The sequence below is a fragment of the Cheilinus undulatus genome, linkage group 22 (genome assembly GCF_018320785.1).
Source record: "Cheilinus undulatus linkage group 22, ASM1832078v1, whole genome shotgun sequence".
In the NCBI taxonomy this organism is placed as follows: domain Eukaryota; kingdom Metazoa; phylum Chordata; class Actinopteri; order Labriformes; family Labridae; genus Cheilinus; species Cheilinus undulatus.
This window is the reverse complement of record NC_054886.1, coordinates 15,067,639-15,080,015: the sequence shown is the minus strand read 5'-3', so window position 1 is coordinate 15,080,015 and position 12,377 is coordinate 15,067,639. Positions and strand designations below refer to the sequence as shown.

The 12,377-nt window shown below is 39.6% G+C and overlaps 1 protein-coding gene across 3 annotated transcripts in view; it reads right to left on the bottom strand.

Moving 5' to 3' along the window:
• Window positions 1-12,088, bottom strand: part of per1b (period circadian clock 1b) — a 28,004-nt gene extending 15,916 nt beyond the window's left edge. For 2 of the 3 annotated variants that reach the window (XM_041779795.1, XM_041779797.1), the window contains exons 1-2: window positions 11,931-12,088; window positions 1,804-2,645 (exon numbers count right to left, since the gene is read on the bottom strand). In XM_041779795.1, the coding sequence (XP_041635729.1) occupies window positions 1,804-2,222 (419 nt within the window). In that variant the 5' untranslated portion in view covers window positions 2,223-2,645; window positions 11,931-12,088. Of the gene's footprint in view, window positions 1-1,803; window positions 2,646-6,970; window positions 7,393-11,930 lie in introns of those variants that run through there. The other variant, XM_041779796.1, reaches the window with a different exon arrangement.
• Between the last annotated feature and the right edge of the window lie 289 nt (window positions 12,089-12,377).

Sequence of the window (12,377 nt, the reverse complement as noted above, 5' to 3'; positions counted from 1 at the left end):
TTAGATGTAAAATTGCAATATTTTATGAAATATTATCTAAAGGAAGTGATTTATCATTTATTTCAGTAGAAGCAATTTGGGAAAAGGAGTTGAGGATGGGATTAGATGAAAACACTTTGCAAAATGATTTGAAAAGAAATACTTTCCAATAACAAGTAACAGAATTAAAGAAGCATACTTAATATTCATAAGTAGACTAGGGATGCCTGATATTATCAGCATGATATTGGCATTGGCAAATATTAACTCAAAAAATTAAATATTGTAATCAGCAGATAGGAACATTTCTGCTGATATACACAACTCACATTCTGCCTATAAAAATCCGCCTCTATCAGCTATAAATATTGGCCGTACAGAAAAATATGTTTCTGGTTTTTGAGCTGCACCAACAGACCTACATCAGCTGAAGTCTTCTTCTTTATTCATCATCATTCCTCACAATTTAAGTGTGTTTCAAGCCTCAAATGTGTCATTTGTTTATCCTAGAACTTTAAACTGTGTGTTTTAAGGACTAAAGTGTAGGTCTGAACTAAATAATTATATCAGCTGAAACTGATTTGTAAATATCAACATATTGGATACTGGCAAAAGTCTAGTATCGTACATCCCTGATATAGACTCTATACACCTCCATGTAGGATTCATAAAAAATCCAAAGATTTCCCACTGAATTGTCCAGGATGTAAGGAACATTTATGCTTCTTTTTTGGCATTGTGATTCATTTAAATGTTTTTGGAGCTTCTCTAACCTTCTTCTAGATTTCATAGATTTTTTACTGAATCCCAGTGTTTATTTACTAAATGACAAGCCAGTTTTTCTACATCAGAAAACTGTAGATTATATCTTGCCAAGAAATGTATGCTTTAATTATAGAAAAATTAATGCTAGTTCAGTTCTGTAGAGAGTAAACTGATCTTTGCTCTGCTCACTGCAATGACAAATCTTGGGAGATACTTGGGCAGAGTTCCCATCATGCCCTTGGGCAGAGTGTTTAGATGTGTTTGTGTTTGGATGTTGCCTGTTGTACAGTGGTCACTTCTGGGTTTCTTTCTTCATGTTTCTGGTTGGTTGTTGTTGTTTTTGATGTGAGACACACTTGCACCGTGTGTGAAGTCATCCACTGAGTTAGAGTTTCTGCCTGTCACTTTAGGTGTTTCTGAAAGACGTATAGTGCATCAGTATGCATCATCTTAATATGAGGTTGACGCTCTGCTTTGTTCTGACCAGAGGAGACCCACCATGCCACAGATTTTCTACAGCTCTGTCTTACTGTGAAATAGTCTAACTTTAAGTGTCATTGACTAAAATAAAATTTAAATTTAACTCCATATGAGTATAATTAACACTGTCAATTTTACTGTGTATTTTACTTTATTATAGAGGTGTGACTTTGCCTGAACAACCTGATTGGAGATCTATTCTCTTGTTGTTCTTGCGAATAAGAAAGGCTCTTATTTTACTGTACAACTCCTCAGTACTTAAAGTAAGCTTTATATAAAATACTTTTCATGGGTAGATTTATAGACCAGTACTTTTACTTCAGCTAATGTTAATCAGAGTATTTGTACTTTAACTTGAGCTCAATAATTGTGCGTTTTCTCCACCTCTGCCTAAAGGGCGGGAAGCTTTTCTTAAGGACTACCTGATTCTGAGGATGAAGCTTTTTTTCTTACATGCATCATTGAATAAAACTTCAGTCAGCACAAGACTGGGATTGAGTTTGAGGAAGAAAAGCATTAGCAACACAAAATCTATCTTTGGAAAAAGAAAAGATTAAAAAAAATGGCGCCCTCTCTCACCTCTTGTTGCTCTCTGTCGTTTCAAGCATCATCCCGGAGTCCTTCCCATTCGATGAGCTGTTGGAGCTTCTCGTTGACTGCCGCCCGCGTGACCCGTTCTCCCTCTCCATCCCCCCCTCACTCTCTCTTTCCCCAGAGTCGTTCCCGCTGGAGAGGCCGTCAGTGTCATCTGAGTTTGGCCCCCTTCGGTGTCCGGATGAGCTCCCAGATCCCGAACCTCCGCTGGGAGACGAGCCCCGTCCGGCGCCGGCTCCGCCTCCTTGCTCCTGAGTCTTGACATTGGCACCACTCTGACTACTGTCAGTTTTTGGAGAGTTTAACCCTTCTGACTCGGCATCCTGCTCATTGTCTTTCTCTTCAGCCCTCGTCCCTCGCCCACGAGTGCTGCTGCTGGGCGTTTTAGAGTTGTCATAACTCATAATAGAGTAGGATGAGGCTGGTACAGCTTGATTTAGGTGTCAGCCGGGGGGAAACAGAAGGAACTAGTTTAAGTGGGACTACTATGTATACCAGGATGAATCATAGTTGCTTGATGTTTTTCATGAGAAACTAAGGAGAGAAATTCATTCTTTCTTGTGCTTTAAAAAAGAGGAAAATGAAGGCTCTTGGCCTTAAGCGTTCACAAAGAGCAGTTGTAACAATCCTGCAAAAAAGACCAAACAGCAACTATCTTGAAAAATTGTCACTTAAAGATGGCTTTCTTCTGATGAAACAGCCTTGGCATAGGCACCTCCGACAGATGGGATGAAAGATGGTGAGAGAGTGACAAAAACAATCTCTTCGCTCTGTATCCGCTCTTCTCGCCTCTTTGGAGATGTGTTGCTCTGGGTGTTAAAGGCCACCTGTAAGGTAGAAATGGACAGAGAAAGGAGAAATAATATCAGCAGCAGGACTTAATATGCTCCCTATTCAACTCTGAGAAGCAAAAAAAGTGGTTATCAATAGTTTATCTCATTGGCCTTCGAGGAGGATTCAAACATGGCCATGAAATGTTTTCCTCCTGAATAGTTCCAGATGTTCTTTCACCCAGATTACTAACAGGAAACAATCACTTCATCCTACAGGAACAAACAATAATCTCTTATTCACATGCAATAGGTGCGTATGTAAACATCCGAATATAGACCAGGTGAACATGTGCTAGAGCCAAATTAACATGGGACATTAGTTGGTCGTCATGGCTTAGTCCACTTTTACCCAGATGACGGTCACTGTAAACAGAACAGCAGGAGGACAGGGAGAAAGCGCGCAAGAGGAAGCTTGTTTATAGATGAATAGTATCTCTGTGTTTATATCTGGCCTCCACCTACGCAAGCGAGAGTCTGCTACTATTTATTCCCCGTACGATGGAGACGCCCTATAATCCTTTAATCCCTACAGACGCAACTGGAGTCGTCAAATCCATTCAAATGTGTCCACCTGGCTGCCCCACAACCCCCTTTACCTGCCTGCCTCAGATGCGCCGTGATGCCTTTAAGTGGCAGAGTTTGTCCAGGACATTTTCAATTAGGGTTCCTGCGCTGCAGAGCTCAGACAAATGTAGGCTTTATGTGACGCAGTACGACTGGTCGAGAGTGCTCATTTGATCTGACAAGAGGATAATGGCAATAACAGAAATAACTAAAACAAACGTAACAACCCTGAGAGTTCAAAAAGTTCACTGTCAGGGTGACACTGCTGCAAAAAAAGCTACTGAAGAGCCTCCTAGGTGTCCATGAAGTGCTAATCAACATGTTTAGTCAGATGGATGATGTATACTTGCACATGACGAGCTGTGTGTTTCTGCAGGACCACGGGGGGGAGGCGAGAGTAATTATGATATGGAAATATGCAAGCAGGGTGTGAGTGGGCGTCGAGGCAGCCTGGCATCCATGCATACTTCCATGGGTGATGGCGAAGACACAAGGCGGTGGGTGGAGGTGGTGTGTTCAGGCTACTAGAATACCTGGATGTGCTGCCCACTCACAGAGCAAACTTTCCCCGAATTTGATTTACTCCAGCCAATGAAAGCAAATTAAGGGTAAAGGCACAATTCTGTACTTGCAGTTTCCAGTTCACGTAACACGCGTGTCCACCGACCGCGGGGGAAAACCCACACAAACACGAGGCAGACATGCCAAGTCCACACTGCCATGCCTGAGAAGACCGGGTCAGGTTTGAACCCATGTCTGTGAAGTAACAGTGCAGGCCAATGAGCCGCTCTGCCGCCCACCTGCTCAAATTATTCACAGGAAATGCACTCAGTAAGACCAAGGTCTAATTATGCAAGGCGGTGGCTATCTTAGTGTGGGAAACAATATAGAACCATCAGATGATAAAAGATTATAAACAAGGCCTCTGTCTCTGATAAACATTCATTTAACTGTTTGAGCACTCTTTAATTTGGTAAAACACACCAATTTCTGAGATTTCATGTCTCCCTCTGTAACCGATTATTATTGCTCTTAACTGCCACATGTTGCATAAATTATTCTGTCCATGTTGTTTGAATGCATGCAGGGAAATTTGTGGGTGGCACATATGCAAACCATTTTGCCCTCAACCAACGTGATCCCTGTTTCAACTGTCAACCGATCACTCCAGCTAAGATGGTGTGCAATTAATGATAAAAAAGCATTTCCTCAGTTTTAATGTACCATCCCAAGGATAAAACTACATTTTTTCAATTATGCACAACCTCCTTTATATTCTAGAGTATTAAGTCTATTTTCTTGCCATTTTTTGTTTGCCTATTTTCTTTAACTAAAGCTGACTCTTTGAGCAACTGTAACAAATTCAAATGCACCTGTACTGCCCTGTACAAGTGAAAATGGAAATAAACATGTCCTCTATTCAACTACACTCTAATAACCTGGATTAAAAGCACTTGAAGTGCTTAAAGCAAGCAAAAAGTAAGTCTGACTTGTACCCCAGTATTTAGCTAATGCAGTTCATTTGCAAGAATTTGGCTATACATTACTTTTGGACACATATGATATTGACTGTATTACTATGAACAATGCAATATGTGGGTATTTTTTTTAGTCTTAATAAAACTGTGTGCACAGAATTTAAAAACTAGAGATGCACAGATTGTTAAAATCAGGGCCAATTCCAGTGTTACAAACAATATTTTATCCAACAGCTGACACTGATGCCAATGTTTTTTTCATTACTTCTTTTGGTGTAACACTCCCACAATGCAAAATTGTCTCCTTTGTTTGACTTTGGAAACAGCTCTGGTCAGAACCCCCCAAACAATTATTCTCTTCTCTAATTCAGCTGTTAGGTGTGCAAGATGCCAGCAGTAAATTCCCTCTTATTTTTAAGCTTTCTTAGCAAAGGTATTTACATCTTTTCTGTCCCTGTAAAAAAAATCTTAGCATGTTACTACTTACTTACAGTGTTATTGATAGCCATCCACTATCACAAAACATATTTTCTTACATGGTTATTGCTTGCATGGCTACTGCAGTGTGTTTTCAGCTTTTATAGTGTACAGTCAAACAGCATCAGTCCTTTCCATTGTTACACTACACCTATCAATGAAAATACCACATGTACAAGCAAAAGTTTCTTTAAGCAAATATTTCATAAGTGTATGTTGTGTCATTTGATTGCATAAGTTTTGGTTTTGAACAAATAGAAAGAAAACAGCGTTTAGAATGAGAGAACTGCCTTTTGGTCTGATCATATGATCTAAACATTCAAACTCCATGTAACACCAAGCCTGAAAATCAGAATAATCAGTGAGTCATACAAAGCCAATTTCAAACCAAAAATAATCAGCCCTTTGAAAGAGAGAGCTCACAAGAGAAGGCGCTGCTAATTATCCAGAAGCATACTGTTAACATCGGTTTTCTGCTAGGTGGACACAAAAGTAAACAACAAAGAGAGAACAAAGGGGTTCAAGCTACCAAGACAAAAATAACAAATGAATTAAATGATTAGCAAATTAACAGATTAAAAAGAAAGACAGAGTTTAAAGGTTTCATATCATACAATGTAACTGAGAACTGGTCCAGGACACCAGCTTATATGACGGGAAAATTGATGAATGTTTTTCTTGATATTTTAAACACAAAACAGGCCAGGCATCAGTTTGATTAATAATCAAGCTGCAATCATTATTATTATGGATGCAGTCCATGTACCTGAATGTGTCAGTCTTTGAGGGGGTTGTATTATATATTAAACTATACATGTGCAGTGTCTATGCAACATGTAGCTGGCCAATATATTGAGTTTTTAAAATATCTATATTGTCCCATGAGTTATAAGGTAAGACAGTGTCATTAATATCCAAGTTTCTGCTATTGTTGATTCAAAAAACTGATGCCAGGCATAATGCTCAGTAATATTGTTTACCCATAACAGAAATCCACTTAATGACCGCAGGATGAGTCACTTTGTTTCATCTAAAAGTTGAATTATTACTTCATTTTTTCATCTAATTCAAGAGCATTTATTAGTTAAAAACACACCAAAATTACACCCCATAGACCCCCAGCATAGGGTAAAATATTATTTTGAAGGCTCAAAAATTGCAGACAAACTCTTGCACTCATCTGAACTAATTTTCCAAAGTTGCCAATGTATCTGTGCAATTTTGGCAGTGCTCTCTATCTTTTGGTTCAAATACAACTGAAGATCAATATATTTTGGTAATTTCTGATACCAATGACCATAAACACTATGAGGATTTTTATCATTCTGAAACCCATGGTATTTAAGAGTAGTGACATTTTTGACAAACTTTGTACAGTTGTCAATGTTTTCCTACAAGTTAGAGTCTGTGTAGGAGTTTACCTGCAATGCTTGATCATTCAAAACAAAAAAGTGCCCAATATTCTTATATTGAAGTTTGATTCTAGTATCATGATGACCATTTTTATGTCTTTTTCATATCGAAGTATGGCATACAGTTGACTGAGATATGATTTTTGGTCCACACCAGTCAGCCCTAGTAAAACACTGAAGAACAAGTTTGCCATAATGTAAGGCTTCTACATTGACTGTAAATCAAAAGAAATGAAATGTACATTTTCTTTTCATAAACAAAGCTTGGTGTGTCGGTTTGACAGCCAGCAGCAGTAACAGTATGTACATTAGACTGAAACCCACAGACACTATAGAAACGACACTCCCTTTTCAAAACAACAATCACCTGAAACGCACTCGTGCTAACCTGAAACACTCCCCTGCTGCAGAGTACAGTCGGAGGCTGCGGGACACTGTGGCGTGGCTCCGTGCGTGACCATGTGTGAATATCTCCGCCTGTAAAACCGCTCTGTGACCACAACCCGCATCAACACGGCATGTTTGGTTTATAAAAACACGTCGGAGTCAAAGACCAGGACCGTTTAAATCCTTCTGAGCGTCCCAAGGACCAAAAACCGAAAGCACAATGCTGAAGCTGTCATTGTCCTGTGTTTGACAGCGAGTACACCGCAGCTCGGTTCCGCCTCTCTCCTGTGTACATACGGCACGTGTCCGCGGCTGCGTTTTCCGCGAGCCTCGCTGGCCGCTGATTGGTCGGAGCGTCAGACCAATGAGAGCTCGCGTCATGCAGAGGCTGGCCTGCCTGCGACAGAGGACTCTGCCTGGTTGAAAAGTGTGCCAGACGCTGATCTCAGATCAGACTCGGGAGTTTGCCCTCAATATAAGGAAGGCAGTAGGCAGGCGCGCGAGCTGACCCAGGAACAGGGACTGCGAAAGAGCGCGCGGGGTGAACATGATGTACATTTATCAGAGAACGAGACACGCGCTTTGCATGAGTTTGCTGAGAGGAAAATGTCTTCAGTTCATTGCCACATTATTTCTTATAGTAGGAGGTATTACATAACGTGGGATTTAGTTACTAAATTATTACAAACGAACGTTTGTACTCATTTATATCCACTCTTATTTGATTTTCTTTGCTTATGTTGCGGGAAAAAACTTTTATTACGGCATTTTAGTAATTTATTGATGTGGTATTACAAACGAATCATATCAGAATCAGCTGAAATTGTTTTGTTTAATAATTCGTGGATTATCTTTGATGCCCCTGTTGGTTGCCTTAACATTGAGATAAAATTTTTCACCTATGATAACATTCCTCTGCTCATAGAAAATGCAGAAGTTCCAGTCAGTAAGGAATCAGAAAAGCTCCACTTGGTGCAGCCATAACCTTTAGGATATTTTGCAGCAAGTATCTGTGACATTTGTTCACCATTCTCCGTCTGTGTTATTATAGGAGGATGCTACAAAATCTAATTAATGTTCATTCAAACTGGTTTTCAAACCACAACCAGCTACTGCAAATTACTGATGCCACATTATTTCCATGATGTCATGTCAAGCACTCACTGTATCATGCTACTGTAAGAACAATGGACACAAATTCTGACATTTACTGGAGCTTGTTTTGGATTGGGCAATAAAAGCACTTTGAAATACAGAGTTTCAGTATGTTGTGAATATTCTGATACTAATTTATAAACAATGTTATGTATTGTAAGTTATAAATCTGAAACACTATAATATGCACAAATTATGAGAAATAACAGATTTTATGAGAACTCAACAGTGGAATCTGCCCTATGCCCAACTACATAGCACTACAATCTGGGCAAAGGAGTTAACATAGGCCATTTTGATTAAAAATGATAGGGATGCACGGTTGCTTTGGCTCTATTTTTGATACTAAGCACAAGTACAAGTATTTACACTCATCAATACAGAGAGTACAAATATAAATGCCTAATAATGGCAATTCAGTTTCCGCTATTTTCATTTGATGATCCTTACCTGTACTCTTGACTTTTTGGCCTTGCACAGTTTGCAGCCTGCCCTTCTTTTATCACCCTCATTTATGCTAAAATATCATCAAACACCAGACACATCTCCAACTTTAACCACCTGCTTAAATGCTGAAAGGCAAACATTATGCTGTAAAATGATACCAGGTAAAGTACCTGCAATGTTGCATGAGTTCTTAGGCTTGGTATCAGTATGAGTACATCCCTACAAATGATCAGTTTTGCATGACAATTTTGATTTAAAAAAAAAAGTGTCTGGCATTAAATAAGTTGCCACTAAACATAATTCTGTCATGTGTTAGTTGGTGTTTAAATAAACTCCTATAGCTGATTGTTGTGGCTCAAACTACCTAAACCAAAGAGACCCATTTATTTTAGTTTATTCATCCATTGTTTCAGCCAGGTAAAGATACTAAGGGTTAACCTGGAAGAACACTTGCATTGTTTGGATTTCTCATGAATACAGTTACAGTTGTAACACATTTCTGCATTATGCTCACACCCGAGCACCTTGTTGATGTGAGATTATTCCTGATAAAGTTACACCAAAGCACTGTCCGTCAGTTATTACTGATACATGTGGAAAGAGAACATCCTGAAAGGTTTACCTGTGCAAGGTGCAAATATAAGTTTACATAAAATGCACGAACCCTTCGCAATTTCCACTTTTTTTGCCTTGGATATTTTCTCCAACACCCATGTGATAGATTAGCCAGGCAGCATGTTCCCAGTAAACTAATTACAGTAACTTATTATGCTATTAAAATATTCACGGGTGTGTGCATTATGAATGTTTTAAAGAATCCTGCACTCCCCTGCAACAATACAACTTTTCCCCATTTATCTATGCTTTTTGGAAATCTCTGAATCTGCACTGTTAATGTAAATATAACATATTTAGAGACAAAAAAATCCATGAAAGCATGCAAAAAAAAGAAAAGAAGTTAAAGACGTAGATAATTTGGGTATCTATCAATACGCTAAGTCATATATTCACTGGATATGGCATAGCAGTTAGGCCACGCCCCGTGTACAGACCAATACTCCTTGAAGTCCTGGTTACAGCTCCTTTCCACATGTCTCTCCTTGATTTCCTATCATGTCCATGTCCTATCCAAACAAGGTTTAAAAGATAAAAAAAAATCTTAAATTCAATCTTAACACCCACATGCTATACTAGAGAAAGCCAAGTTTTCTGTCCTATAAAGAAAAATATTAAACAACATCCACTGCTCATAGCAACAGTTTAATAAATAATGCAGTTTGGCTAGCCTGCCAAAAGATGTAGCATATTTTTATACACTGTAAAATCAAGCCCAGAGAAATGAAATATTAAATTCCGTTCAAATATAGCCACCCCCAGAGCTCGGTTCAACAACCTGTTAGGCTTCAAATACTGAAAACAAAGCTAAAGCTAAGCCAAATGAGGCAAACAGACTCAAAATACTACCAAAAGAGCCTAAGAATTTGTAGCCAGGCCTAGCAATGAGCATTCTAAATGGCAAGACATCCTTAATGAGCAAAAAACACCAGAACCCCTGCAACCGCAGGCAAGTTCAAGAGCCACTTGTGAGTTATTTCCAGGCAGCCTGTGGTGAGCCCAGTGGCCATGATAGTTTTATTATCATCTGAGAACATGGAGGACACATATACTCTCTGTATATCTCCCTTTCTTTGTTTGGTTTTTCACTATTTCAGGGCAAACTAGATTCAATTTACATTGGCAAATGCAGCAGGAAGTGCTGGGTGTATATTTATGTAAAGGCAGGTAAAATTAGATGTATTGTGTGACTTTTCTTTAGCCTAAGACTCATCAAGTAAATAACTCTATACAACATCACTGTGGCTGAAATTATAGATGTTTACTTCAACTATCTGCGCCGATGACTCAGTCTCCTTAATGCATGCAATCATGAGGTTCACAGCACCTCTGCCATGGCTGTAATCTCACATTGCCTGACACTATTAGTGTCAAAACTAACAAGTTTGATCAGCTTATGCAGAATCAGGGAGACTCATCACAGTGTTGCCTGCCCAAAAATCTCCATGGCACTTGTTAACAAGTCACAATAGAAGAGGGCTTTCTTTGTCCTGCTGTTTACAATCTTGTTTCATACAACTGCTATTCAGATTTCTGTGGGCAGGGTCTTTGCACGATCACCTCATGAAGCATCTGCCATCCTGAAAAAGAGCTTTGCAGATTTTTGATGTGCGGTGTCACAAATGCCACAACATGTTGTACATAACAGGGGGTGAGGATATGGATGCAAGCTTGTCGATATGTGCTTGCCACTTGCTGGGTGTGAAAACAGGCATTCAAACTGGCCCAATGACAAAACACAAGCAAAGGGCCCACACAATTGAAGCTGATTCAAGAGCCCAAGAATGTTGGGATGTAGCAAAGCTATGTGATATGCAGCTGCTGCAGCCTCTGTGCAGCTGCACACTGAATATGCACTGGTGGGTTGCAACAGATGCCAACCATGGTTGATTAACTGGTTAGTTACTCCCTCATCTTGTGTATTTTATGGGTATTAGGAGCTTCTAGTGGATCAAAATTCAACATCGATTTGAGTTAAAATTACTGTTTCGACTGGTGTAATAACAGCACACAAGGGTGCTGGTGTTTGAACATTTATAGCAAAGGCAAACTCGAAAATTCAATCCAGCATAAATGTGCCACTTGCAAGGGTCCAGGCAGTGAATTGAGTTATTACATTTACACTAATGAGCACGCGCTATTAAAATAATGTGCATAATAGTTTAATGCTTCAAGTACTATGTAAATGAGTGGCTTGTTTAATGATATTTGAGCTTTTTTAATAGTTTACGAGCATAAATCAACAAGCGACTGTACTGAACCTATGCTCCATGTTGCAGCCTTGCAACTACATTTTGCAACGTCAACATTTGCGTCCATCCTCCAACCTTAACAACAACAAAAAATGTTTAGTAATAAAATTATTTTCCAAAATTTTCTTTCGTTTATGTCTGCGTTGACTTAATCGAAGTTAAATATAATAGAGGTGATATGATTGTGACGTTACCTGATAGCATAACGCGGCACCTAAAGGGTCAAAACAAAGCACGATTCCCAACTTCAAATGCCGTGAATTAACACCCAGTTTTTTTACTCGGAACATATATATATATATATATATATTATATATATTATTTCACTATCCTGTGTCTATATCGTAGGGCAGCGACACAGGATAGTGAAATAAAGATATTTCAGCTGTTCAGACTCTGGCGTACTGTTACCCCGAGGTACGTTAGCATGCTAGCTAACGTTTGAAACCAACAACGACGGACGGTACGACACCCAAAACCTCCCCGTCTTACCTTAGATATGCTTCTTGTTGACAAATGAGTCGATAATGCTCAATGATATAGTAAAAGTCTACAAAAACAGCACAAAATCCCGCAGCGTCGACTGTCTCCGCTGAACGGTCTGTATCTGTGATCGGGACATTTCGGTTTTCCCTCAGCAGTAGTTTACACGCAGGGCTACACGTGCCAGTGCATGGTCTGGCAAGTAATGTTGAAACAGGCATCGCCATTGGACAACGCGGGGAATTATCCCCGCCCTAGCATGGCTAAGCGTCTTTTGATTGGCTGTGAGAGGCGGAGCTACCCGCACGAGGCTGAGACATCACGTTGCAGAGTGTATGGTCTGGAGCTCATTTCCAAACACACTGGAACACGAGAGGGCGTCGTCCATGCCCACATTTGAAGTGGCCTACTTGGATTTACCGTAAAAAGTATAATAACATCGCATTGATATTTAGT